Genomic DNA, 25,787 nt, shown 5'->3' on the forward strand with positions numbered 1-25,787 from the left:
AAAAAGTGTACTAGCCTAGCAGTAAACAACCGACGAAAACTTATCGACGAGCCTCGGAAGCATTCAATCGCCACCTGTAGGACAGAGACTTACCACGACCCGACCATAACGTCCCTCATCAATCGATCCCCTGAACATGGTATTATCTATGTGGACTCCAGGCGGAGCAGCGCGAAGCGTTCACAAAGTGCCCTTCAGGCCGTCAGACGCGGCTGAGGGTTGCTAGAACATTTTCGCAAAGTGCAGGTACGTGTAGTGGGCTACGACAAGCATCTCAAGGTCCTCAGCGCTCGCGGACCATGGCGAGATCACAGTACATTTTCTCCAGCGCGAATGTCATTTCATTCCTGGGTAGACATGTATCATTCGACACGTGAAGGCAACTGACGATCGGCGATGATCGTGCCTTGTTCCTGTCCGCTAAAACAACGGAGAACATTTGCGAGCCACCTTTGAGCGACGCCCGCCTAGCAACAGCGGTCAGCCCATCCCCGCGGTGCATGCGGCCAGGTACAGTACCTTGGCGGATATGTACCAAGGAAAGTAGAGCCGCAGTGTATGTGCATCCATGAGCGCTCTCAACACAAGCTAGAATGCGGGATATGCTGGAGTCGGAGCTTGCTTATTTCTCGCCGAGTCCTTTTTTCCCTCTTGCTGTGGAGAGCTCCGACTATACATGGAGTGTTGGCGACAGAGCTTCCCCGAAGCCCGGCTTGGCTTCGTTTTCGGCGATGCATACCTAGGTATGCTGCATCGTGATCTTAACGAATGACGCGTATGCATGAAAGACCTTCTTCCGCGTCGTCCCAGAGTACCCGGGTGTTACGCGTGTGGCGGTCATCGTCAATGCGCAATCGTTTTCACACTTTCCCACCACGATTTGTGTTCATAGGTGGTAAAGGGATTAATAAGCCGATGGCTCTGTCTTGCAAGCGCCTGCAACCTGCGTCAAAGAAGGTCGCATGTCCATGTCGCCTGGGCCAGAATCTCGTCCAATCCCGACCAATCCTGCTGAAACATCTTGCGATACTGAACGACCAGACTTCCGTCCGGCTACACCGTACAAAAGGACTAAATACCGTCGAAAGTCCAGCGGACCCGAGAGGACAGGAGGACGTGTGACATGAGCAGCACAATAGAAGCATAATGATGTTTTGGAAAACATTCTCGTGGTTGGTCGATGTGTTGGCCACATTCATACGCGAATCTCGGCGGAGACGACATTACCTACCTACGTACGGTCAAAAATCGAGTGCCGTCATACAGAAGTGGGCTGTAAAAGGCGCGTGCCCGCCTTCGCTGGGCATGCATGAACAGATACCGTGCGTGAGATCTGAAAATGGGTTGGCCGGCTGGGCCTCAGCATTTTTACTGCTGCTACCGTATGTCTTTGATGAAACCAGCACCGAAAGCTCGGAGCTCCTCCGTCATGTCTCGCTTTGGTTGGGTTTGCCTTTTTTGCATGACTTGGACTTATCGCGATCGCTCCACTCCATCCAACTCGTCAGTACACCGCTGAGCTCCAACTAGATACAATGCACTAGGCCGGCGCCTTGATCAAATGTGTACTATCATACCCAGGTAGGTAGGTAGACGCCTGGAGTGAGTGCAGGAGGCAGGAGATAGGTGCAGACGTGGAGACGAAGGAATGACGATGATATACCTCCATCATCACTGCCATTGAGTCTACTGCCGCCTTCCTCCTGCCGGTCTATTTTCATATCTTTCCGTTTCATCGTCGTCTTTGCTGCTTCCTTCCTTTCTTCTTCTGCTCTTCCTCTACAAATCTCTCACAGACCATCGCTCGCTCCGGTCTTCTCAACGTTCCTCTCGTGGTCGGCTCTTGTCTCTATCTTGACCCGACTTCGAAGGACAGAGACATTTCAAGAACCCATTGTCGCATAGCAACGCACTGCGTCAATTGCGACTCCTCGATTCATCATTCTCACCCGCGCGCACGTCGTCCTGCTGAACTTTCTACCTTCTGACAGGATCAGATCACGAAGTTCTGATCATTGACCTTCTACATACCCTTCGCAGCTCTGCGATCTGTCAGCGTGACCACAGCATCTCCACGAAATACACCATCGTTTCTCAGTGTTGCGTGACGAAATTACCAGCACTCACACCCATCACTCACCTACGTATTGCTTTCCTACATATCGCCTGTACGCACGATTCAGGCCCATTTCTTCTAGGACAGTTAGGCGCTTCTCAGGCCTTCGCCATCCGTTCGCCATGTCTCCTCCACAGGTTTCCAACACGACCATCTACCACCTGCCACTCAAGGATGACGGTTCCCCGAATCTACACGGCGACACCTCATATATCTACCTTGCACCACCCACCAAACCTCATTACTCCATTCGGTTCGAAATCGAGGGCACCAGCTCGATTTGCAGAGACGGCAGTCTATGGGTGAATCTGCCAAAGAAGGGCGAATCCTTTGATCGTGCCAAATTCACAGAGTACAAGCTCAAGCCTACCTTCAATGAGAACATAAAGATCGATGTGCCTGTCTACCTTGCTGGAGCTTTCGAGTTCTACTGCTCATACACGCCCTTGCCGCCTTTCACGACTGGGACATCGGAAGTGCCCAAGCCAACTCGCACGCCCAGTCACTACATCGACGTTTCGCCTAACCTGCGGCTCGACAATTCACACTTGCCGCTTGATGCCATTTCCATCATCTCGGTGCTGTCCAAGTTCATGGGCAAGTTTCCAGCAGACTTCAATCGCCATTTACACGGCATTAGCGAGCGAGGCTACAACATGGTGCATTTCACACCACTCATGATGCGTGGTGACAGCAATTCGCCTTATTCGATTTACGATCAGCACACTTTCGATAAGACAATTTTCCCCCGCGGAGCCACGGATATTGAAGAGTTGGTCAAGAATATGGAACAACACTACGGCCTTCTTAGTCTGACGGACGTTGTGTGGAACCACACAGCCAACAACAGCAAATGGCTTGAAGAGCACCCTGAAGCTGGCTACAACATTGAGACGGCACCGCATCTTCAAGCAGCGTATGAGCTTGACAGTGCCTTGCTCCAGTTCTCGTCTAAGCTCGCTTCATTCGGCCTGCCGACACATCTGACTGGAACCGGCGATCTTCTCAAAATCATGGACGGCATCAAAGTTCATGTCATCGCACCTCTGAAGCTCTGGGAATTCTACGTCTTGGACGCAGATAAGGATACCCAGCTGACCGTGGCTGCATGGTTGGAGAACAAGGTCGATTTCGACGGCGAAGTTCCAGACGATATTGCCAACGCATCGTTGAAGGACAAGGCAGATTGGATCCGCAACCATTGCTGTCCTGGTACCGATCGCATGGGCGAGCGATATCGACGGAAGGTGGCCCCAGAGCGGGCAGCGGCCATCCTCAAGAAGCTGTTCGGCACATACAACAAGCAGGTGAACAGCAGCGCAGACGAGCGGACCGCATACAGTGCCATGCACCAACTCCTGAATGAGGTCAATTTGGAATGGTACAAGGAGTACGATGCAGATTTGACTGTCATCATGGAGCAAATCTTCAATCGTACGAAATACATGCGACTGGAAGAGAATGGGCCCAAAATCGGCGATATCACCATTCAAAACCCGCTCATCGAGACATACTTCACGCGCCTACCGGTAAATGAGACGACCGAGAAGCACCATCCTGACGCTCTGGCTTTGGCAAACAACGGCTGGGTGTGGGCAGCAGACGTCATGCGCGACAATGCCGGTCCGAAGTCAAAGGTCTATCTTCGCCGAGAACTCATCGTTTGGGGTGACTGCGTCAAGCTCCGCTACGGTAGCAAGCCCGAAGACAGTCCCTTTCTCTGGAAATTTATGACTGAGTACACCCAATTGATGGCCAAATATTTCCATGGCTTTCGCATTGACAACTGCCATTCCACGCCTTTGCACGTCGCATCGCACATGCTCGACGCTGCTCGCCACGTCCAGCCAAATTTGGTCGTCGCCGCTGAGCTGTTTAGTGGTGATGAGAAGATGGACTTCTTGTACTGTCAAAAGCTGGGCATCAGCTTTCTCATTCGAGAGGCGATGCAGTGTTGGTCGACAGCTGAGATGTCCAAGCTGGTACATGTCAACAGTGGGCGCCCTATCGGGAGCTTCGAGGTTGACGATATCTCTGGCGCGGACAAGCAGGCTCCAGTCAATGGCACGGCCAATGGACAGCTGCCCCAAGGTCGGGAAATCGTACACAAGATTGTTCCTTCCAAGATACACGCGTTGTTGATGGATTGCACACACGACAACGAGACACCCGTTCAGCGACGCGACGGTCGCGATACTCTTCCCACGTCGGCTTTGGTCGCCATGTGTGCATCGGCATCGGGATCAGTCTTTGGAATGGACGAGCTGTACCCACAGTTGATTGAGCTTGTCCATGAGACACGGCCCTACACCTCGCCGTACAGCGACCTCAAGGAAGGTCAAAGCTTACGCATAGGTCCCAGCGAGGGAATTGGAGGCGTTAAGCGACTTATGAACCAGCTTCACACCATCATGGGCAAAGACGGCTACGATGAATCGTTTGTACACCACGACAACGAGTACATTACAGTCCACCGCATGCACCCGAAGTCTCGGAAGGGCTACTTCCTGATTGCTCATACAGCCTATCCTGGCTATGGCAACGGCAACGGTGGATTTGGTCCCCAGACACTCACGGGTACGAAAGCAAAGCTTCTGGGCGCCTGGGCTTTGGAATGCGATCAGAGCGAGGCTGCGAAGAAAGCAGCTATCAACGACAAAGTTCTCCGCGGAGTTCCCAGCAGTACCAAAGACTTGCGGGGCGTGAACGTTGAGCAGCGTGGCGACAACGCTGTCATCACCGTACCTAGCCACTTCCCGCCCGGCTCCATCGCTATCTTCGAGACATGGATCCCTGGTGCCGAGCACAGCGAGGGACTCGATAAGTTCCTCACATCTGGTGCACGGGAAGCATTCAAGGACTGCAATCTCAACGACATAAATGCTATTCTCTACCGCGCAGACTCGGAAGAGCGAGCTTTGTCCAACGGTGCTGACGGGACATACTCCATTCCAGGCATAGGAAATCTGGTATATTGTGGTCTCCAAGGTTGGCAGTCCGTCTTGCGTGACGTTGTGCAAGAGAACAATCTAGGCCACGCAATCTGCAATCACCTTCGCGAGGGTCAGTGGTCGTTCGACTACATCGTCGGCCGGCTTGAGAAGCTTGCTCAACGTGACATTTACAAACATCTTGCCGGTCCGGCCGATTGGTTGAAGCAACGTTTCGACGCTATCCGCCCTGTTCCGAGCTTTTTATTACCGCGTTGCTTTGCGTTGGTCATCGGCACTGCTCACAAGGCGGCTGAGGAGTGTGCCATCGAGCAAATGCATCCGACGATCCAGAATGGCCAGCGTTTCCTCAAGGAGCTTGCCATGGTGTCTTGCCAAGTTCAAGGTTATATGGAGAATGCCAAGCTGTGGCCCGACAAGCTTGACCCATCGCTCGCCGCGGGTCTGCCGCACTTTGCACAGGATTGGGCTCGTGTCTGGGGTCGTGACACCATGATTGCTATGCGAGGTCTACTGACTTGCACCGGACGCTACGACGAGGCCAAGGAACATCTCCTCTGCTTTGCCAGTCTCGTCAAGCATGGTATGATCCCGAACCTGGTCAACTCCGGAAAGTTGCCTCGGTACAACAGTCGTGACTCTGTGTGGTTCTTCTTGCAGAACATTCAAGACTACGTCAAGTTGGCCCCGCATGGCGATGGATTCCTTCAAGAGCGCGTCCGCCGTCGATTTCTTCCCTACAAGGATGACTGGTTTGCGTGGGACGACAAGCGTGCATATTCGGAGAGCAGTAGCGTCGAGGACGTCATTCAGGAGTGTCTGCAACGCCATGCATCTGGCATGCACTTCCGCGAGTATAACGCTGGTCCTGACCTTGACAGTCAGATGAAGTCTGAAGGATTCAACATCGACATCGAGGTTGACTGGTCCAATGGAATCATCTATGGCGGCAACGAATGGAACTGCGGAACCTGGATGGACAAGATGGGCGACTCTGCCAAGGCTGGCAACAAGGGTCACCCAGGTACCTCTCGTGATGGTGCACCAGTAGAGATAACTGGTCTACTGTACAGTGCCCTGCACTGGGTAGACACTCTCAAGTCGGCCGGCAAGTTCAAGTACGACGGAGTGACCACCAGCGCAGGAAAGCTCATCACATATGGCGCATGGGCGGCGAAAATCAAAGACAGCTTCGAGCACCATTATTACGTTCCTACCGACGAGTCACAATGGCCTCAGTACGACGTGAACCCGAAAGTCGTCAACCGTCATGGTGTGTACAAGGACGTGCACCGTTGCAAGAAAGAGTACCGCGACTACCAACTCCGCCCCAACTTCCCCATTGCCATGGTCGTCGCACCAGAGCTCTTTGATCCCGCCCATGCTCTTGGTGCGCTCGCTCTCGTGGACAAGCATCTCCGAGGTCCCACAGGCATGGCCACCCTGGACCCCGGTGACATGGAGTACTACCCGGATTACATCAACAGCGATGACAGTGACAACTACCACATCGCTCACGGCCTCAATTACCATTCAGGCCCAGAATGGCTCTGGCCCACTGGGTTCTTCCTGCGTGCTCTCCTTCACTTCGATCTCAAGCGCCGGGATACCCCCGCCGGTCGCGTGGAGGCCTTCCAGCAGGTCACTCAGCGTCTGCATGGCTGCAAGGCGATGATTCGCGATACGCCGTGGCGCGGTCTCACGGAACTGACAAACAAGAACGGCTCCTTCTGCAGTGATTCGGTAAGTTTCATCCCTTCGTCTTTCTTTCAATTACCTCCATTTGCTGACTTTACTTCTCATCTAGTGTCCGACTCAGGCGTGGTCAGCAGGGTGCATAATCGACCTCTACGACGACGCCAGTCGCTACAAGATCGATCCTGCGCAGTAAGCATCGAATCATCGTTTGAGAAAAATGCTGATACGGTTCTCATGTTGACGTAATGATTTGTGGGCTCATGATGACGAGTTGCATCGGTGTGGTCGGTGGAAAAGTTTTGGTGATTGAAGACATTATTTGAAGAGCAGGAGAATATCCCCCTCGAGTCTATTGTTATTTCCCTACGTCCATCTCTATCGTCCTAGTTGAAATACAAATCTAAGAAATAACGTTCGGCCTCATCGTGTCTCCCTTGTATCACGGTGCACAAGATGCATATTCATGTGTCGTTTTAGTACGCACATATGCTGCAGCGACAAACATCATCGTGCCAAAGTCTTCTGCAGCATAATGTTCGAAAATTCGGGCGTTCATTCGTTCGCTGATTATGGAAACTAGCTATGCAAATACGTACTGATCTGACCTTCATCATACGATGATTGTCTTCTGCTCTGTCGTGTTGTTCTTTCCAAGATGTGGGTGCGCTGTTGACTAGACAGACATCGGCCTGCCGGTCTGTCATAATCTATACCAGCGCTCCTCCGCTTGAATGGATACATGGCGAGGCAAATCTGTGCAAAATGAAGAAACAAACGTCGGGAAACATCAATCCGGAAGCCCGACAGAGCGAGCGAACAAAAAAAACACTTTTCGAAAAACAATTGTACAAGCAACTGCTCCGACGGTCTGAATCGTTCGCTTCAATCACATCAATATTATATAGCTGGCCACACAGCAAGTTGCTACGGCGTCCAAGTTGGCGTGGCGATCCAGCTCTTTCAATGCGTGAAACTTCATGGTGCCATCATAAAGCGGAACGTTCTGGATTCCGCGGTGGCTGCAGGACGGACTCGAAGCTTCGGAACAAGCCTGTGCGGCGAGGATCACCATCCTCACTGCTGCCGCCGAGTACCTCGCCATTGAACTGCTCGAAGCGATGCTGGTGGACGGTCAGGTGAGAGCCTGTGCTTGAGGGATAGGCGAATGTGGACTCTTTCTCGGTTGACTGGCGCTTTGTTGGAACGTCCGGTGACACAACAAGGGCTGTGAACGAAGACGAAGTGCTGTCAGTGGCAGTGCTGCTAGTCGTGCCATTGGAACAGAATGAATCCGACGAAGATGAGTTGGAAGAAAATGAAAACGGTAGCGATAGCAATGACGACTTTGGCGAAAAGAAGTCAGGTGAAGCCACTGGATTGGTGATCGTGGCCGTAGGACGCCATGGGGATTTGGTCGTTATCAGTGGTAGAGGAGGTAAATTTCGAACGACACGACTGCTACTGATTGGAGGAAGATTGAGCCAGCTGTTATCAGCGAAGGGCTCACGGACAAGGCTTTGGGTCTGCTTGTGAGATGGAGTTCTGAGGGCCAGTAATTCGAGATCAGGAGTGCTGAAGTGATTTAGGGACCGCCGCGTTTTCCCTGAATGAGGAGAAACATGCCTTGTAGATGTTGTCCGTACGCTCGAAGTTTGGACGGGAGTGGTGCAGTTCAGAACTTGTGGGTCTGAAGAACCGCTTTCATTGTCATCCTGCTCTTCATCGTAGCAATCGACCGCTGAGGGGGCGTTTTCATCGTCTTCGTCGACATCGCTGTCGACAAGGTCATCATCAATTTCAGCTGAGCCATCGTTTTGTTGGAGACCCAAGGCAGCCTGGTGCATGAGGTTCAGCGTCGCACCAGCTGATATTTCAGACATACGCCTGAAGCCTGGCTGCAATCCGTTTTTCTTGCGCTCGTCATGAAACGTACGCTGAACTTCAGCCTTGGGACGTCCTTGACGCGCCGCGACACGATCGATAGCCCGCGTCAGTCGCTTCTGTAGCGCAGCGAGTGTCACAACCCCTCCCGGATGTGCAGTAGAGTGTGCAGCATTGATAGCGTTCTTCAGAGCCACGACTGGGTATCACGCAGCTAGTCGGATGAGATTGTCGCGATCTATGAGATCGGGACTACCAGCGAGCATAGTCGCCTCGGATGTGTCGGCAGGATAGGTGAAATAATTGCGCGGATGTCGACCGCGAGAACGTGATGGCCTTGGCCGAGCCTGGACATTGACAGTTCCAAGGCTGTGTTTACGCTTCGTTGTAGCTGATTGCCCCATGTGTCGAAGAGAAGTATTGCGAATGCTTGGCTTTCGATGTATATCCGTCATGAGTACGTCTCCATCGATATCGCAAGAAGGCGAAGTGACTCGACAACGAGGGACGTGGCTGTCTCGCCGGTTGTCGTTGACGTTTTCGATGCCCTCGTCGTCAGATGTCGAGCAGGAAGTCATGCGTGTAGTGATAGAAGGCGAGCTTGGATTGGTTACTGTCCAATCTCCTTCGAGAGCAGACATCTTGACTGCGACAAATTGTAACGTCACCTTCTGTCTTGCCCAAACGTCGTCAATGGATCGGTAAGAAGGAACAATGACCGCGCTCCGATGAATGAAACAGTAAATTTGTGAAGGACAAGACCTTGAAGTGTTTGGAGAGGAATGAAAAAGAGCGGATGGGTCATAATGATGTTTATGATGATTGAAGAATGCAAGGTTGATTGCCCGGGCTGCCAGCTGACAAGGTGAAAGCTTCAGTACTAGAGCGGGCAGCTGGACTACCACATGAAACACACCAGAAGCTCCGTTCTCTTCATTTGCTTGTGACGAACTGGCAAATGTCGTCAAACACTCTTTTCAGAAGTCACGCCTCCTTTGGGATGGCGTCCATCCGGTCTTCCCCGATCCTTGCCACGACACCTCAGAGGTTAAGCATGACCCGTGAAAGCAGTCGCGGCGAATGGGCCATGAACGAAATGACTAGTGGAGATACCTGCAGAGGAATGCTTGATATTCGAAGGTTTGATTGCCATCCCAAACAGCTGATCGTCGTAACGCTTGTTCAACATGCATTGGCGCTTGCAACTATTGATCGTAGGCGAAGTCATCTTGTCGAATGTCTCTATGATTATGGGATCATGTTTGCAGTGGACGGCAGTGAAATGGCCCATGCAATCTTTCTGTCACGGCCGTCTTCGGCGATCCGATGACGATCGTTCTGGTTGCGAGTTGATGGCATTTTTTCAGTACTGGCAAGTCGGAACTGAGAGGTGAAATTTAGTACGCGGCAAATATTTAGCTTGCTAGGACATCTGGTAAGCTCAATCATGCTTGTGCATCTGAGCAACGCTTGAAATCTTGCAAATCGAACGGCATCGCCAAACATTCTTTTCCTCCTAATCAGGAACTTGACAATGTAGCCCACTTGGGCAGGAACAAAATCAATGGCGCAAGCCCCCAACCCATTCCTGACAGCTCAAAGGGAGACTCGCTGCTGAGCATGGCTAAGCAAGCTGGCCCTCTGGATGCGGAACATCATCCTCTAACAACTGTGCCTGCTCTGCCTCTAGCTTCCACTGCAGGAAATCAAATCCGACCTCTTCCATGCGATGTACGTCTGTTCGCGCCTTACCCAATTCAATGAATGCAGTCCTGATCTTGGGAAACCTCTCACGGACCCAATACTGTTTCTCCTCCCATCTTGGAGGTCGCTTGCCTCCCTCTGACGAGCATGCCCAATCGTGTAGCGTGTTGATATAGTTGGCGTCGTCAGGGAAAGGTTGTGTGTGAAAGGTGCGACCATCACCTCTTTGTTCTATCTCATCCGCTTCCCATGCCTGCATTTCTGGTTCGCTTGGCAACTCTACCTTCCCAGCTAAAACTTTAGCCACGACAGCGCCTTGCACTTCCGCGACAGTGAAAGGGATGACTTTTTGTGGTAGCCCCAGAAAGATAAGTGTGGGTGCTGGCTGGTAGAAAAGGTGTCGATATAGGTTTTGCACGCGCGTGCCGTCGCCAATGAGAGGCGCGGCAGATTTTTGCAAGCTTTTCAAAAAGGGATATGCGTAGTAATACCTGTGGAATGCGATGCTCAGTCAATCTAGAGCCCACATACTCAAGCTATTTGTCCAAGCATACCCTGTACAGTAAAGTATACGGTCTACGTCGGTGACCCTACTGCCGTCCGCAAATCGAACGGCCCGGTTGGCGATCTCATATGCCACAATTTCCGGCCGCATGTCATAGCGGTCAGAAACAGTGTCAGCAGGCATGAAATAATTCTCTGAGCGTGTCGAGAAGATTAGCGGTAAGCTACAGTAATTGGCAATGTGCCGGCCAATGTCGCTGCCAGATGCTGCGTTGCCCACCACGACCACTTTTTGGCCAGAATAACTCTTTGATTGTCGGAAATACTTGGAATGTGAAATGCGTCCCGGGTAAGCCGCATTCCATTCTGTGATACCTGGTGTGTTTGGAACAAAGGGCACGTCGTAGTGACCATTAGCTACGAGGACTGCGTCGAAAGTTGTCGACTGCTTAATCGTCTGCTTGTTGCCAGCCATATCACCGATTGCTTGTGTGGTGACTGTCCACTTCTCTGCAGCATCGAGCTGGACGTCCAAGACTTGTGTCGCGAACCTGACCAAGTGTCGTACTTTTTGACCATAGCGCTCCAAATACTTTAGCACAGTTGCATGATCTGGGAATAGAGGGGTCTCTTCAGCCCAGCCTTGGTCCGAATAACCTAGTAATTCTAACGGAATATTCGTCTCTAGCTCATCATATATGGGTGTCGTGAAAGTCGGCTTCTGGCCCGGAATGATATGCTGTTGCTCACTGTTATGGGGCACATAGTATGGGTCTGTCTGCGGGAGAGGTATCCGTGGTAGCGCGTGAATGTCTTCGTCTATTGATGTGTAATTCCAAAGTCCTCCGACGTTGTCGCGTTGCTCGAAGATCACGATTTCCGAGGAGTTTCCCTCAGCGATAAGATATCTATCACAATACGTCTTGTCAGTCGCGATGGTCGTGCAATCTTGAGCGGCGAAAGCTTCCACAAAGCCCAGCCTTACTTCGCCGCTGCAAGACCACTCGGACCAGCACCGATAATGCAGATGGATTGAGCAGTCGTCCGTCTTGCCGATGCGGACGTCATTTCGCTAGATCAGCCTGTCGAACGTCGTTTCACAACAGAACTTCCTGCGCCGACAAAGGTGGCATGTAGGCAAGGAAGGTGCGGTTGATGACAATGACCCAGCTAGTTTTCTGATGATTCGATGACGTCCGGACCTGTCCTTCCACACAACGATCTAGGGTAAATGTTTTCGCAACGGTCCTCTTTGATGGACCCTAGCAGACACACATTCCCACGTTGGTTGGACAATTCACGTGCTTTGTCGTTGAAAGCACGATCTCAGCGGATGGTTTTCCTGCTGAGGTGCTATTAAGACCATATTGTGTAACCGAGATACACACCTGGGCAAACATGCAAACAGTTGCAATTACTGTTAATTACGAATGCAGCAAATTCAACGGCTTATCAATCACTTCCGCTCCTGATCCACAGCTTGTTTTTCAGACTTTCACGGCCCATCATCTCGAAAGGCGGCTTTAGTTTACAGACTTTCGGGTGTCAGCCCCATGATCGACGCCGCAGCGGCACTTGGCTGGCACCGAAGTTGCGTTCTCGGCGCCAAACATCATTGTCCGGGAATAGCTGAGAGGTAATAAGTTCCGGATGACAATTGAGTGATCACATGGGTGCACACGAGAAACGACATCCGTAAGCATAAGCCCTGTATATAAGATCTTTAGATTGGTCCATTCGAAGCTTTGTCAACACGCTCTCACCAAAACATTGAAGTCTTGTTAAAGTATAGTGCAAACTGTTGCAAATGTCGTCACCCGTTCCAATCGCCCTCTGCGGCAAACTACCTCACCTGACGGAACATTTCAAGAAGCACGTTCAGCCCGATTATGAAGGTTTGTGATCATCCAAGAAGTAATGTACCTATAGTCGAGGGAGTCGGAACAAGATCGATTAAAAGACCCTTCACTAACGAACCCGCGATCGGCTTGTAGTTGTGCAACACTGCGATTCAGTCGAGACGGCTAAAGTCGAGCTTCCCGCGGTCCTCCGTGGCGATAGACCCGGCGTCAGACGCTTCCTGGCTGTTGTGGTCGGCGGTGGCTTTTCACCCGACGAGCTCGCAGAGATCCGCGCAGTTCAGGGACTCGAGCATCTTGTCTGGTTCTACCCGGCCAGCGTGAATATTTCCAAGCAATCGGCTCCACCGCCCGCGGAAGTGATCGCCAATGGTACGTTGAAGGCTATGCGGAAGGTTGGACTTGTGCAGGGAGTAAGGGAAGGTAATGTCGAGCCAGGGGTATACGATTCGATTGCCTAGGAGGGAAGGCGGGCCAAAACCTCGAGAGGAAACTTCATGAAAAGCTGAAATTCGCGAGAAGAGAATATCCTCATCGAGGCTGAAGGGCTAATTTACAAAATGTATGACGGCAGCATGCCGGCACTGTTCCAGTAGAGTACAAATTTGATATGCAACGGCTGGCTGTTCATAAAATACGACAAGAGGTGCTCAGACTCTCATGCGTATAGTAGCACGTTCGATCTCTCCGATGATGCCACGTCCGGCAATAGCCCATTTCTCACTCACCAAATTGTCCGTGACGGTGTCACGGAGCATTCCGGACTGGGCGTAGTAGTCGATAATACCACGAGCTTCCGGCCGATCTATGCCATCCAAGTACCACACGTCTACGGTGCGCATCACTTGCTGGACGAGCTTGTCATGGGCAATGAAGGGACTCCACAGACCGGTTGAAGAGAGCTTCCTCCGGGCTTCGTCTTTCGCAAGGCAGATGTCAAATGTCGGCACTTGAGGCCTATTTGATCCACTCGTTGCACCAATGATCATGCCGCCGTTTGGCAACTTGACCTCTCCAGAGAGGAGGGATGTGAAATGTTTGATCAATGCCAAACGATGAGCATGGATAGGGCGAGCAAGACGGTCCAGGTAGCTTGATTCTCGCATAGCATGATCGATCCCATCCATAGTAAAGAGCACTTTCGGCCGCTCTACACCAGACTTTGGATCGGTAGGTGTGCTCAATTCGGTCCAGAATGCCTTCCACACGGGCCACGCGAGATCGGCTTGTGCCGCTCCCAGTTGTACAAGTTCCGCAAGTGTCATGTTTTCCTTTAGAGGCACTGCAAGTTTATGCTGCTGACTGACACGTAGCTTCATAAGCAGCTGGCGATTCGCGTTCAGGACATTCGACAAAAGCTTGGCAGTCGCTTGCGGTTGAATGTATACGACTCCGTCTGGAGTCGAGATGGGCTCGTAAGCAGTGTGTCCGATGGTGATTTCATTTCCGTCGGGAATATGAACCACGATCCAGCCGCGTTGTAGTGCCATAGCCATGGCTTGCAATTGAAGCACGCTCTTCCCCGTTCCTTTAGCGCCGGTGATGATTGACCGGGCTGTTTGAGGCGCTTTCGGAATCTCCGTGTACTCTTCCTCGCTCAGACCTTGCTCACTTTCACCGACTGCCTCCCCAGAAGCCTTGGGGTTTGCGGACGCCTGAATCGATCTGACTTTCGAAACAGGAATCACACCGCGCGCATCCAGACGTTCAATTTTGCCTGCCATGAGGAGAGTGTCCTTCCTCACCAGAGTCGCGGGTCGACGGAAAAATGACCATGCTTGTGTATGTCTGAAAGCTTCCAGTGCGCGTAATGAGTCCACGGTTGCCTGCTGAAGACCCATCATGCGCGCATGTAGCGGCGCTAGGCGGTCTTGACTCGCATTGTCGGGGGTCAAATCCTTCAAGTCTTTAATTTCGATGGCATTGACGTTCGTAAGGGAAAGCTTCTTTCGCATTGCTTTACGTTCGCCAGGTTCCGGTGGTTTGCCGCCTCCGGCAGCGCGTACGTTCTGCGAGAGCCTCAATGTCTTCCGTCGGAGGCTGGCGGCCACAACTGCCGAAGCGGCCGTGGAGGTAGAAAATGCAGCATGCTGGACCAACTCGATGACCGCCGGTCTCTGAGCCCTGCTTGCCGTGCGCCTAAAGCAGTGCGAACATAGCGGTGATGCCAGGTTGGCCGACATGGCGACGCCGGATAAAATAGTCGATCAATCGTACACGCCCAGATATGTTGCACTGCTGAAGTTCGAACACCATTCTCAAACTTTCGGGGGTGCCCAAGCTCAACTGGGCAAGTCCGCACCCGTGAATATCATGTGGCATCACATCTGTCACCACGATGACCCCGATAACATCACGTGATGCAGGCTCGTTGGGAAATTATTTTTCACCGAGAGACAAGCAACCAACATTCTAAGGTATCTCACATACCCCGAGGATCGCAATAGAATGCGAGCAGCACGTTCGGCATCCATGCGTCAGGTTGTGATCACAACCGTGAGCCCGCTCACCAACAATAATCGAGCACGGGAATGTCGATGATATGAATTACAAGGAATCATATTCTTCAATGTCTGAGGCGTTCAACGTAGTTCAAACTTATGCACCCATACCTTTGTCTCGCCATGTTCATTGCGTTTGAGAAAGTTCCGCCTACCTCGTTGCATGTACTTCCAGACACCATCACCCTCACCAATTACTTCTACACTGGTTTCCGAAATTGTGTCCGTTGAATCTTTCATGAAGTGTGTGTGAAACATTTGTTCTGCTGCTTCGTTCGCACGAGCTTTGGTCTTAAAGGCGGCGAGCATTCCTCCGTCCTGTCGTAGCTTGTCGTTTGACGCAAAATGCTCGCAAACAAGATAGCAAGTCTGTGGTGTTTCGATCGCAGCCCGGTTGTGCTCTTGACGCGACTCGGATCTCGGTGTGTCGGGCTTGATTCTGTGACCGGAATTCTTCTGCACCATCAGGAGTCCAACTGATCCATGCGCATCTCTCCAATACAAGCGTAGCTCGCCCAGCGGTGTTCGACGTTGCTGACACGTGGATTTAGTGGTTTTCGTCTTGTCTATGAATTCCGGCGTTACTCCCAGGTCCTTCATTTTCATTCCCGCGACTTTCGGGCAATTTTGATGGTATGCCTGCCATGCAGCGAGAGTCGCATCCGCGTTACTGTCGTATACTCCCAGAACGCTCACGCTCGCCTCAGGGTATAGAGATCGCTGGTCTGTGGGCGTATGATTGAAATATGGAAATGCCAAAAGCACAGTATATGTATCAGCGGCATGATACTGATTCGTGTCAAGGCCTACTCTCGCGGCCGGACGAGTCAACTCCTGAATTTCAGCTCGAAGTCTTGCATTTTCTGATCTGAGCGCGTCGATGTTCAAGTTGTCTACTGGATCGCCTGGATCCTGCCTCGTTGATGATCGTTGTGAACCGGGTCGGCTAGCTTGCGGAGGCGGGCTAGCCTCGTCCAATTCCGTATCCAGGATGTCCCCAATATCCTCGTTCCCAACGGAGTGATTTGACGCGGCGATATCACTTTTTGTGCCGTCGAGCGTTTGCCGGATCGGCTCTTCAGAATATCGTGCGTATGCCGATGTTTCGATATTCGCATCACTTCGCTGCTTCTTAACACTGAGTTGGGATTGGTCGTTGTGTAGATTGGGGACTTGAGGCAGAATACGTTTCGTGCGTTGCGAAGCAGGAGATGGTTCTGCATCAACATAATCCCGAGCTTCTACTTGTGACGTGAAGAATCGATACCGAGCATCCGGATAATCTTTTGTCTGTTCCATCGCCTCGCGTACGGTGGCATACACCCCGGGCACGTGCCCAACACGGACGGCAACCCATTTGTTGACAGTGTGCACGTCACCATTGCCCCCATCAACGAAATCTTGGGCGTCCTCGCGCGTCGGAAACGACTTGAATTTGGCCTTTGGAAAGCCAGTAATTTGCGCAAGACAGTCGTTCCAATTTTGATATACACCAGGTTGCGCACCAACTCGCACCGCGTAGAACTTGCCAGCTCCCCTTATCACCCTGCGCCTCCGCTCCCGGTCTTTGCGTTGTTGCGAGAGTGCCGCGGATGATGTGGGAGTCGAGGTTTGTGACGCTTGAGTTGCCATTTCTTAGAGCGCGGCTCGATGCTTCAAGTATTAGGACAAGCTTGGCACGAATGCAGAGACAAGATAATGTGCTGTTCTTCAAGTTCGGCTGACCATGCCTTGTTTATGTCGTCGAAGCAAACAGGATCTAGGCTCGGTCGTTGAGTTTCGTAACTAAGCAGGTATTTATGCAGTCACGGCAGCGTTGTAGGCGCAAGTTACTAGGTGAGCGATCATATGCGAGGGAAGTGACTGGCGCGTGGCAGTGAACCTTGGAATACAGACAGCCCGTCAGAGGCGAATCCGGGGAAGGGCCTGCCCAGAAACAGCGCCGGCAGTTTGAGCGGAAAGGCCCCGGAGGAGAGGTCGGAAAACCTGGATCGGTGCCGGACGCCGCTCCGCGTAGATGTGTGAATCAGTTGATCAGGAGTCCTCGTGATCTGTCGCGTTGGAGGGAGCAAGGTCTGCCTTCCTGCAATATCTCTCAATCATGAGGTGATGAATTTCACATCAAGTGGAGTATCATACATCCAGAATCAGGACTTGAACCAAAGTCAGTCCGGATTCATGCAATGAACTAGCACGCCAGCAGCAATATCCTCCATCGCGGTTAACGGCCAATCGGCACAGTAAGCTGGAAATGAAGTTTCTCCTGGGTTTCCTATTAGCCGCCGCCTCGCTCACATCCGCCACTGTTCAGCTTTTCCCAAAGGATCCCATTGTTTCCCTACAGCTTTATGCTGACCTGGAGGAACTCGCTCGACTGGTCGATATTGCCTACTGCGTCGGCTCAACCAGTCTGGGTATCGCATCCCCATTCCGGTGTCTCTCTCGTTGTGCCGAATTTCCAGCATTCGAGCTCGTCACGACCTTCAATACGGGCCTGCTCTTCTCGGACTCATGTGGCTACATCGCCTTGGACCATGACAGGCGACGGATCATCGTCGCGTTTCGCGGAACGTACAGTCTCGTAGACACCATCGTCGATTTGAGCACGATTCCACAGGAATATGTGCCATTCCCAGGCAACGGCGACAGTGACAAAGATGGTCAAAGCGATGACGGACAACAATCGCTCGCGTGCAACAACTGTACCGTCCATGCTGGCTTCTACTCTTCTTGGCTGAGCACCCGTTCAATCATAGTGCCATACTTACAGGCAAATATCGCTCGCCTTCCAGGATACAAACTGCATCTTGTAGGACATAGCCTTGGTGGCGCCATCGCAGCTCTCGCCGGTTTGGATTTTCTCTCCCGCAATTGGAGTCCTACGGTCACTACGTTTGGCGAGCCGCGAATCGGAAATGCGGCTCTCAACCGATTTCTCGACGACCGCTTCGGTCTGAAACATAGCTCCAACACAACATCCTTTCCACAGCCAACGCATGGCCCCGAAGTATCCGATAAGATCGTTATCGGAGTTGACCACCTCACATATCGCCGCGTGACCCACATCAATGACCCCGTCCCTCTCCTTCCGCCACGTAATGTTATCATCGGAGATTATTCGCCCCACGCTGGCGAGATTTTCATCTCATCATCAGCTCCGCCTCCAGAGCTGTCGTCGGTCCGCCATTGCGAAGGAGATTCTGACATCAATTGCTCTTCTTCACAAGACAACCACAAAAAGCCTGAAGAGGAGCCGTCTGAGTCTGAAAGAAATCCTACGAGAAGCAATCTTCTCGCGGGCGTACAGCACGAGCTGATTGAAGCTCGAGCAAGGGAGGATCCCTGGTGGGACGGAGGACTGCCGCCCGAACGTTATCGCTTCTGGCAGCTGTTCTGGGCGCATCGAGAATACTTTGTGAAGATCGGGCTATGTATTCCCGGTGGTGAAGGCATTCTACTTGACGAGCAAGGCCATGCCAAAAAGTTTGATATGCACGAGAAAACCGACCTCTGAGTTCGCTTTTACCTAGTACGTCATTCCACCCCTGGGAAGATTGGAAATGGAGGATAAGACGCGGATTCCCAAGAGACCATAGAGCCTGGGGGAATCTCGTCAAGGCTCGTTTCTTTTGCTATCGACAGTGCGCACGTAAGCTGCATGTCATGTCTCTTGTGGGATTGACGAATCGATAGGTTGGACAAATACACACGTCACAACTCTGGTAATCGCTTCACGCTTTCCTAGCAAAGGTTACAGGGACCCTATTCGGGTGTGTATACAGACGCTCAATCGGTTCGAGAGTGCTTATCCACCATAATCATGGCAGAAGATATGGTATCTAGATTCAGTTTGGTCCTACGTGTGCGAATGAAGTGCCAGGCCATATGCTCCAATGTCAAGCATGGGATAGACAAATTGCATTCTCCCATTATCGCCTTGCATGGCTAATATCCAGCTTCCAACACTTTACGCCTTACTTGTCTAATCTTTCCGTTCCCTTCGTCCCATCCTCTTTCTTTTTGCCCCTTTCACTAGTCTTCGTTCTATTGTCTGATTTAGACATCGAATAGCTTGCGCAACTCGGCAATAGTGTCGTCGGGCGTCGTGACCGAGTGACCAATGGTTCGCGGGTCCTCGTAGATCTCGTAGTCGTTGCCGCCCTTGTAGGTCTTGTCGCCGAAAAAGTGGATGGTGGTGTAGTCGACGCCGCCGGGCTGCTCCTTTTCTGCGGCGATGTGCTGGAGGCAGTATGTCTTGTCCCAACCCTGGGGGAAGACATCGAATGAAATCTGGCCACCGATCGAGAAGCTGCAACATGACCCGTCAGTACATTATTGATCGTTCGACCGTCCTGCACTCTATAATCTTAAGACCACTTACGTCAAACCGAGATCGGGGAATTCATTTTTGATCGCCTCGATGAACTTTTCGCGAATCTTGTGCTCGAGGTCGAATTTCTCATACTCAATTCGCTCCGGAATGCTGCAGTTACGGCCCACGGGACTGACGTTGATCATTCCGTTGCGGAACTCGATGAATGTGCCTCTCTTGAACGGAAGGTCCAAATCTGCGATGTAGTGGAGGATGAAGGAAGACAGCTTTTTGTATTGGTCCTCGCCAATCCATTTAATGAAGCTGGTGCTGGCTAACGGCTGACCCATTCGAAATGCAGTCAAGCCATTCTCTGAGAAGCAGAAGTCGAAAAGGTTGGTGACTGGAATAGACGAAGTGCCGAGCTGCTCTTGCTGTTTCGCGAGGTCGGAACCGCCGACGAATCCAATGGCGACTTTGTGGCGGAGGGCAGAGAGGACTTGAAGGACTTCGGGTTTGACGAACTGTACGCGAGACACAACAAGACTGTGATTCAGCATAGGCTTGGTTCAAGAGCGCTACGGTCTCTCTGGATATGCGAGTGATCGAAGAGCGTTGCGGGAGCAGAAGGTGGGAATTGAATACTGACCTGGCGAGCAAGTGTGAGGGTGCCGTCGACATCGAAGAGCACGATCGTGTTTTTGATCGGACGGTCCGCAAGCAAGGGAACGACACTTGTGGCAACGGCAGCCATGTTGTCGTGATGTTGGGAGATCTGGCGAAGGCGCTGAATGATGGTGTTGGAAGTCGCGCCGAAGTGCGAGCGGACGTGAGGAATGCGCTTTGAGCAACGGATGTAGAGAGTAGCAGTAGGAACACTCGAAAGAACGATTGACGATGGCGAAATGAGTTTCCGAAAAAGTACAAACAAATAGGCGGTGGATCAACGTGATTTTATTTTTGACAGATGGCGACTACGGCCAAGCGAGAGCATTAAGTCCGTCCGAGTAGTCGATCTATGCAGCAAGCCGCCAATGGAAGTCGAGGACCCCCTAGGTATTCCTCGAGGGCGATGCAGAGAGCTCCAGAAGAACACGAGCTCTCCAGCTCTCTCCAGTACTCCGACCAAGCGACCGACCTACCACTTCGCAAGTCCGCATCTTAGCAATGAAACAATGAATGTATGCATGGTGGGCATTGGTACGTCGATTGGGTACACAGGTTGGCGCTTCTCTTATTATGTTGTTATTATTCTGTACCGGCGTGACAGAGCAGTGGAAGATACCCCTCAAAGGCGTCGTTGCGCTGCTTCTGACCCCGCGCTGGACCGTGAGAAGTGATCGGCGTTGCGCTCTCAAACGCTCCGGGCATGATATCCAATGCGAGATGAACGCTTGCGCACACTTAAGCCCACAAGAACAGTGCCAAAACGACAGAACACGAATGGTCTTGGGCCCGATTCATACATCTCAACCGCCTCCTCTCCGCTGGTGGAGGAACGATTCAGTCGTCAAGGGGAAAGTGGACCACTCACGATCGTCGGGCCACATGGCTCACATGCCTCAGGCCCATAAATCTGGGATCCATGTAGAACAATGGAAGACTCATTGGAGAAAATGGAGATTGGGTGTTTTCGGCTCACGTTCCTACCCAGGTACTCAGCAGGACTAGGTTCCTTCCATGGGCAATATCGGAGAACTCTTGAATGAACCCCATCGCGTACATATCCAACGGTGCGTGCGGGCGTGGTGCGGAACTCTCTCCGCCTCTGATTGGAAAGCCTGAGTACCCACCTGCAGTGATGGACAGTAGGAGGTGCCTAAGCAAATGTCCCCAGCTTCTTCGCCTCGCGTCATATCACACGAGGATGCGTACGTTTCAATTCTAATAATGATGATGACAATAATAACAACAACGAGCCATGCGCCTATGTGCGGAATGGCTGTCAAAGGAGTTTGCTAACAATGTGATCGCCGGTTCTTTTTTAGCACGCTCGCGTCCCGCTTCAGCCCCAGGATTGGTCCCTGCAGGTTTGAAGATGACACTTTATGAGATAGATGTTCGAGGGAAATTACCGAGATAGGGAAGGCGGAAATCGCATATTCCGCACCTCATTGCCAACAGTGCCTGCGGGAAGCCTCCGGGCCTGTTCCACGGGTGAGTGGCGCAGGCAACACTGGGCAACGCCTACAGCGGAATCGGTTGCGCACTCCCTTCTGTGGTCTTGCCATTCACTTCAAGCGATACTCAATTTTCGTAGATCGAACGCTTTGAAATGTGTCGATCATTTTCCCTTTCGTTTGCTGATATGTCGGAAAACAGCCGCAGCAACTGATGATTTTGCCTGTGCGTCGCCAAAACCATGCTGGATGGCAGAGAGAATGACGGTACTAGGCGCGCTGGATGGTGATCGACATCGTCATGTTCTTGAAACATGTTAACATCATGGCGACTCTGAGAGATACATAAATCCCGAGCCATCTCCAACTTTCAAGAGCATCATCAACAGCAACAGCAACAGCAACATCTTCACCTCTCAAAGATCACACACAACCAACCACGCCCACCAAGATCCAAGATCCAACTAATGGTCTTTACTCGTTTCCGACTCTCGGGATTCTTCAACAAAAGCAAGCGCAACAGCATGTCTTCCTCTATTCTCAAGAACGTCGTTCTCGTGGGTGCCTCGGGCAGCATTGGCAAGGTCATCCTCGATGCTCTTGTTCAAGCTCCTCAGCTCCACATTACTGTCCTCACTCGCTCCTCAAGCTCTCACACTTTCCCGGCAAACGTGACAGTCCGCCCGTCCGACTTCTCCGAGGCGGATCTTACCGCCGCGTTTAAGGGTCAAGATGCTGTCATCTCAGCCGTTGGCGCGACTGCTTTTGCCGAGCAGAAGAAATTCGTCGATGCCTCCATCGCTGCTGGAGTCAAGCGATTCATCCCATCAGAGTTCTCTTCCAACACCTTGAGTCCCGCTGTCTGCGAGCTTCTGCCTCTCTTTGGACAGAAGCTCGAGATCCTTGAGTACCTTAAGACCAAGGAGTCCAGCAGCTTCACCTGGACCGCAATCTGGACTGCCCTCCTTTTTGATTGGGGCCTTTCCAACGGCTTCCTCGAGTACGATATTGCTGGCAAATCCGCCACCATCTGGGACGGCGGCAACAGCAAGTTCACCTTGACCAATGCCGAGCAGCTTGGCCGTTCAGTGATTGCTACTCTTGAGCGGCCAGTCCAGACCGCTAACAAGAACCTCTACGTCGCTTCCGTTGAGACCTCGCAGAAGGAGATCCTTGAGGCCTTCGAGGCTGCTTCCGGGTCCAAGTTTACTGTTGTCAACACCACCACCAAGGAGCAAGTCGCTGCTGCCCAAGAGAAGCTCAGCAAAGGTGACTTCTCTGGTGCCTTTGCCCTTGTACGCGCCACTAGCTTCGCAACTATTCCCAACCTTCGCGCGAACTATGTTAAGGACGAGCAATTGTCCAACGACCTTCTCAGCCTCAAGTTCGAGAGTGTTCAGGAGACTGCTGCCCGCGTCGTCGCTGCTGCGGCCAAATAGATTGCTCCTCTGGAGCTGATGGTCAGCGATGCTTGATGAATTTCTTTGGTCAACACATAGATTCCTTTCTGTTACACTAGACTCTGATTGAATCAACTCTTAATTTCAAAACCATGAGCTTCTCACGTTGCAAATTTGATCGTATTGCGTGGTGCATGTGTAATTATCTTGCGAGTTCTCCTGTCTTGTTCCCTTACATTTGGACTATCCCGATGTCAGATAGTCGAGTGCACAGATGATCAGCAATGGCGGACCAACAGTTCGTGTAGGACGGTTCGGAAAGAACGTTATGTCAATGAAAGAATGGAAAATATCTCTACATAGCGGAACGCTTCAGGTCGTCGTGTAAATTCCACGCAGCTTCGCTGACTTCGAGGTGCGAAGTATGTGACGGCCACCTCTCGCTGAGGAGCAGGAGTAGACCGCTCTATCAGAAAGAAAATGATCATGGAATCAATTCAGGTCGAGGATTCGATGCAACATCGTCTTTGCTCTCTATTGTAAGATGGAGAAGAGCTTTTGAAGAGACAAATCGGCTTGGCATTGAGATTATGAGAAAGGGAGGTAAATCGAATGTCAGAATTTGGTGAACAAAGAAAGACCCGTGTTGGTCAAGCGAGCACCAAGAACAAATGATGAGCCAACGATCAACGTCAATCCGCTAAAGATCTGCATGCCCACATATGACCCGCCATCACGCGCGAGTAAAGCACCACCAATAGGACTTGCAGTAAGGCCGGATATAGAGGCGGCAAGAAACAGGAGGCCCGTCCTGTAGCCAATCTCCTGAAAGGGTGATAATTGAACGACCATGGATGCAGCTAAAGCGATGTAGGCTCCAGAGAAGAAGCCAAACAGTACTGAAAATGCGAATAGACCAGCGTGTGTTGAAACAGGAATCCAAAGTGCCAGGGAGAGTGTTCCAGCAATGTAGCAAGCGATTGCAACGACGTTAAATGGTCCGAGTAGATCAGAGGCACAGCCTGCTGACAACCTGCCAAGCAGACTATGATGGTGTTAACAAGTGCTGAGCACGATATGAAGAACGGACGTGCTTACCTAGCTGCGTTGAGGAGCGAGGGCAGATATGATGCCAGATCGGCGTTCATGCCGTCGTCTATGGCTTGGATGACAATGTAATTCATTGGTATGAAAACTCCAAAGGTCAAAAAGAAGAATCCGGTCAGGAGAAGGACCATAGATTTCTCGTTGAAAGGTCGTGCGATTAATGCTTTGGTCATGGGTATTGCTTGAGGCGGGGTTTTAGGCTTGACTGTCATGTTCGAGATGATGAGGAGCGAAAGGATCAGAAAGCCGGAGATTCGCATCGACCATGCAAAGCCTACGCTGGATATCAAGCGACTGACCATGATGGGAAAAACGACGCCGCCGAGACTCGTGCCGCTCGAGACGATGCCATAGGCGAGCCCACGTCTCTTTTTGAACCAGCTCGGGATTGAAGCCATACAAGGCTGAAAGACTGCACAGATGCCCAGGGCACTGCAGACGCCTTGTGCGAGAAGGATTTGCGGGAAATCGCTTGCCAACGATGCCATCGTGAGCCCAAGGACATGCATAAAGGTTCCGCCGAGCATGACCCAACGTTGCCCGAAGTGATCGTATAAGCAACCTATGATCGGACTCTGTTATTACATCCTTAGCTAGCCGCCATGCAAGATGTATCGTAGTAACTTATTTACCATGACAAAAGTGAAGAAAATCTCGAGCGAAGGGATCCACGAGATCGTGCTTGCGGGCAGACCTTTCAGCAGCGTTGTCTGATAATAGCTCTGGAATGTCCCAATGCCTAGAAGGTAACTATTAACCAAATCCGATGCTCGTGATTGTATGACGAAACCCACTGTTGAGCCAGCCGAGGCTGCAGAACAGTCCACACCAGGCGCCAAACACGACAAGCCACGCCCGAAAACCTCCGTCTGGGATGACCTGAGCATCAAGATCGATGTGTTTCCCGAGCACGCTGCCTGATGATGTTTCGCTTAAATTGGTGGACGACATCTCTCATGGTACATGTTCTGATACTGTACTGAGCGATGCGACGGATAGGGATGGTCACCTTGAGAACAAAGATTGCTGCCCAGACCATTGAAAAACGGCAGAAGAATCAAACGACGAAGCTAGCTGTCGGGTTTTATGTCGTTTTGTTGGGTTCTTTTTACCGCAAAAAATAAAAGAGTGACGCGGCACTATGCTTGATATGCGCCCTGAATATCGTGACTCTAGAGATGCTATGCAAGCATCGCGATTCGACATCGTGCAGAGAGAAGCGGAATTTCCCCATGGTGCCCACCATTGCGAATCTGGAGCCAATACTTTCCAATATACGACATCTTCGTACGCGTCCTATATGCGTGGGGCACGTGGAGAAGCGATACATAATTGGAGGTCATCGACGACGTGTCTAGCCATGCCGTGACCATGCTCTGTCGCGAGCAAGAGAGACTCATGGCGAAGGGTAACCGCACAACGCAAGAACCAGGACAGATCTCAGGCCCGAGGATTCACTCGCATTATCGATAGAACGTCTTCTTCTCGGTGCGGAATGAGATTGCCGGACGTGGCATCGCGGATCAGTCTTGCAGGTAGGGCGGGTGGCAGAGCTGTAAAACATCATCATTAGATGATGCTGATCAATGAAGGCCCGGGACTGGTTGAGATGCGCGAATCCGCCGTCGACAGCG

General features: G+C 51.7%; 11 protein-coding genes across 11 annotated transcripts; 5 read left to right on the plus strand and 6 right to left on the minus strand.

Moving 5' to 3' along the window:
• Positions 1–2,238: 2,238 nt before the first annotated feature.
• Positions 2,239–6,958, plus strand: K489DRAFT_315615 (glycoside hydrolase family 133 protein; the record flags this gene model as incomplete). The annotated part of the gene is made up of 2 exons (XM_033601103.1): positions 2,239–6,810; positions 6,875–6,958. 2 exons carry the CDS (start codon positions 2,239–2,241, stop codon positions 6,956–6,958), a joined length of 4,656 nt encoding a protein of 1,551 aa, XP_033461222.1.
• Positions 6,959–7,751: 793 nt separating this feature from the next.
• Positions 7,752–9,287, minus strand: K489DRAFT_369097 (uncharacterized protein; the record flags this gene model as incomplete). Its single annotated transcript, XM_033603009.1, has 2 exons — positions 7,752–8,845; positions 8,903–9,287. The coding sequence occupies 2 exons, from the start codon at positions 9,285–9,287 to the stop codon at positions 7,752–7,754; spliced, it is 1,479 nt and encodes a 492-aa protein (XP_033461223.1).
• Positions 9,288–9,445: 158 nt separating this feature from the next.
• K489DRAFT_176242 (uncharacterized protein) lies at positions 9,446–10,015 on the plus strand. The gene has a single exon (XM_033599413.1). It carries the CDS (start codon positions 9,605–9,607, stop codon positions 9,974–9,976), a length of 372 nt encoding a protein of 123 aa, XP_033461224.1. The 5' UTR covers positions 9,446–9,604; the 3' UTR covers positions 9,977–10,015.
• A 255-nt stretch (positions 10,016–10,270) lies between these two features.
• K489DRAFT_316446 (FAD/NAD(P)-binding domain-containing protein) lies at positions 10,271–11,922 on the minus strand (the record flags this gene model as incomplete). The annotated part of the gene is made up of 3 exons (XM_033601164.1): positions 10,271–10,841; positions 10,905–11,762; positions 11,840–11,922. 3 exons carry the CDS (start codon positions 11,920–11,922, stop codon positions 10,271–10,273), a joined length of 1,512 nt encoding a protein of 503 aa, XP_033461225.1.
• Positions 11,923–12,661: 739 nt separating this feature from the next.
• On the plus strand, positions 12,662–13,174 carry K489DRAFT_408604 (uncharacterized protein; the record flags this gene model as incomplete). The annotated part of the gene is made up of 2 exons (XM_033607494.1): positions 12,662–12,749; positions 12,849–13,174. 2 exons carry the CDS (start codon positions 12,662–12,664, stop codon positions 13,172–13,174), a joined length of 414 nt encoding a protein of 137 aa, XP_033461226.1.
• A 189-nt stretch (positions 13,175–13,363) lies between these two features.
• K489DRAFT_387745 (uncharacterized protein) lies at positions 13,364–15,187 on the minus strand (the record flags this gene model as incomplete). The annotated part of the gene is made up of 4 exons (XM_033606352.1): positions 13,364–14,280; positions 14,317–14,334; positions 14,404–14,753; positions 15,144–15,187. 4 exons carry the CDS (start codon positions 15,185–15,187, stop codon positions 13,364–13,366), a joined length of 1,329 nt encoding a protein of 442 aa, XP_033461227.1.
• Positions 15,188–15,274: 87 nt separating this feature from the next.
• On the minus strand, positions 15,275–17,290 carry K489DRAFT_378601 (uncharacterized protein). Its single transcript, XM_033604448.1, has one exon. It carries the CDS (start codon positions 16,844–16,846, stop codon positions 15,296–15,298), a length of 1,551 nt encoding a protein of 516 aa, XP_033461228.1. The 5' UTR covers positions 16,847–17,290; the 3' UTR covers positions 15,275–15,295.
• On the plus strand, positions 17,283–19,172 carry K489DRAFT_378602 (alpha/beta-hydrolase). Its single transcript, XM_033604449.1, has one exon. It carries the CDS (start codon positions 17,466–17,468, stop codon positions 18,726–18,728), a length of 1,263 nt encoding a protein of 420 aa, XP_033461229.1. The 5' UTR covers positions 17,283–17,465; the 3' UTR covers positions 18,729–19,172.
• Positions 19,173–19,270: 98 nt separating this feature from the next.
• K489DRAFT_369103 (eukaryotic phosphomannomutase) lies at positions 19,271–20,280 on the minus strand (the record flags this gene model as incomplete). Its single annotated transcript, XM_033603010.1, has 3 exons — positions 19,271–19,523; positions 19,596–20,050; positions 20,176–20,280. 3 exons carry the CDS (start codon positions 20,278–20,280, stop codon positions 19,271–19,273), a joined length of 813 nt encoding a protein of 270 aa, XP_033461230.1.
• Positions 20,281–21,766: 1,486 nt separating this feature from the next.
• On the plus strand, positions 21,767–23,183 carry K489DRAFT_378605 (NmrA-like family protein). The gene has a single exon (XM_033604450.1). It carries the CDS (start codon positions 22,171–22,173, stop codon positions 23,083–23,085), a length of 915 nt encoding a protein of 304 aa, XP_033461231.1. The 5' UTR covers positions 21,767–22,170; the 3' UTR covers positions 23,086–23,183.
• Positions 23,184–23,618: 435 nt separating this feature from the next.
• K489DRAFT_353959 (putative monocarboxylate permease) lies at positions 23,619–25,104 on the minus strand (the record flags this gene model as incomplete). Its single annotated transcript, XM_033602491.1, has 4 exons — positions 23,619–24,091; positions 24,145–24,728; positions 24,786–24,892; positions 24,948–25,104. 4 exons carry the CDS (start codon positions 25,102–25,104, stop codon positions 23,662–23,664), a joined length of 1,278 nt encoding a protein of 425 aa, XP_033461232.1. The 3' UTR covers positions 23,619–23,661.
• Between the last annotated feature and the right edge of the window lie 683 nt (positions 25,105–25,787).

This window comes from Dissoconium aciculare (assembly GCF_010015565.1).
Source record: "Dissoconium aciculare CBS 342.82 unplaced genomic scaffold K489scaffold_4, whole genome shotgun sequence".
In the NCBI taxonomy this organism is placed as follows: Eukaryota; Fungi; Ascomycota; class Dothideomycetes; order Mycosphaerellales; family Dissoconiaceae; genus Dissoconium; species Dissoconium aciculare.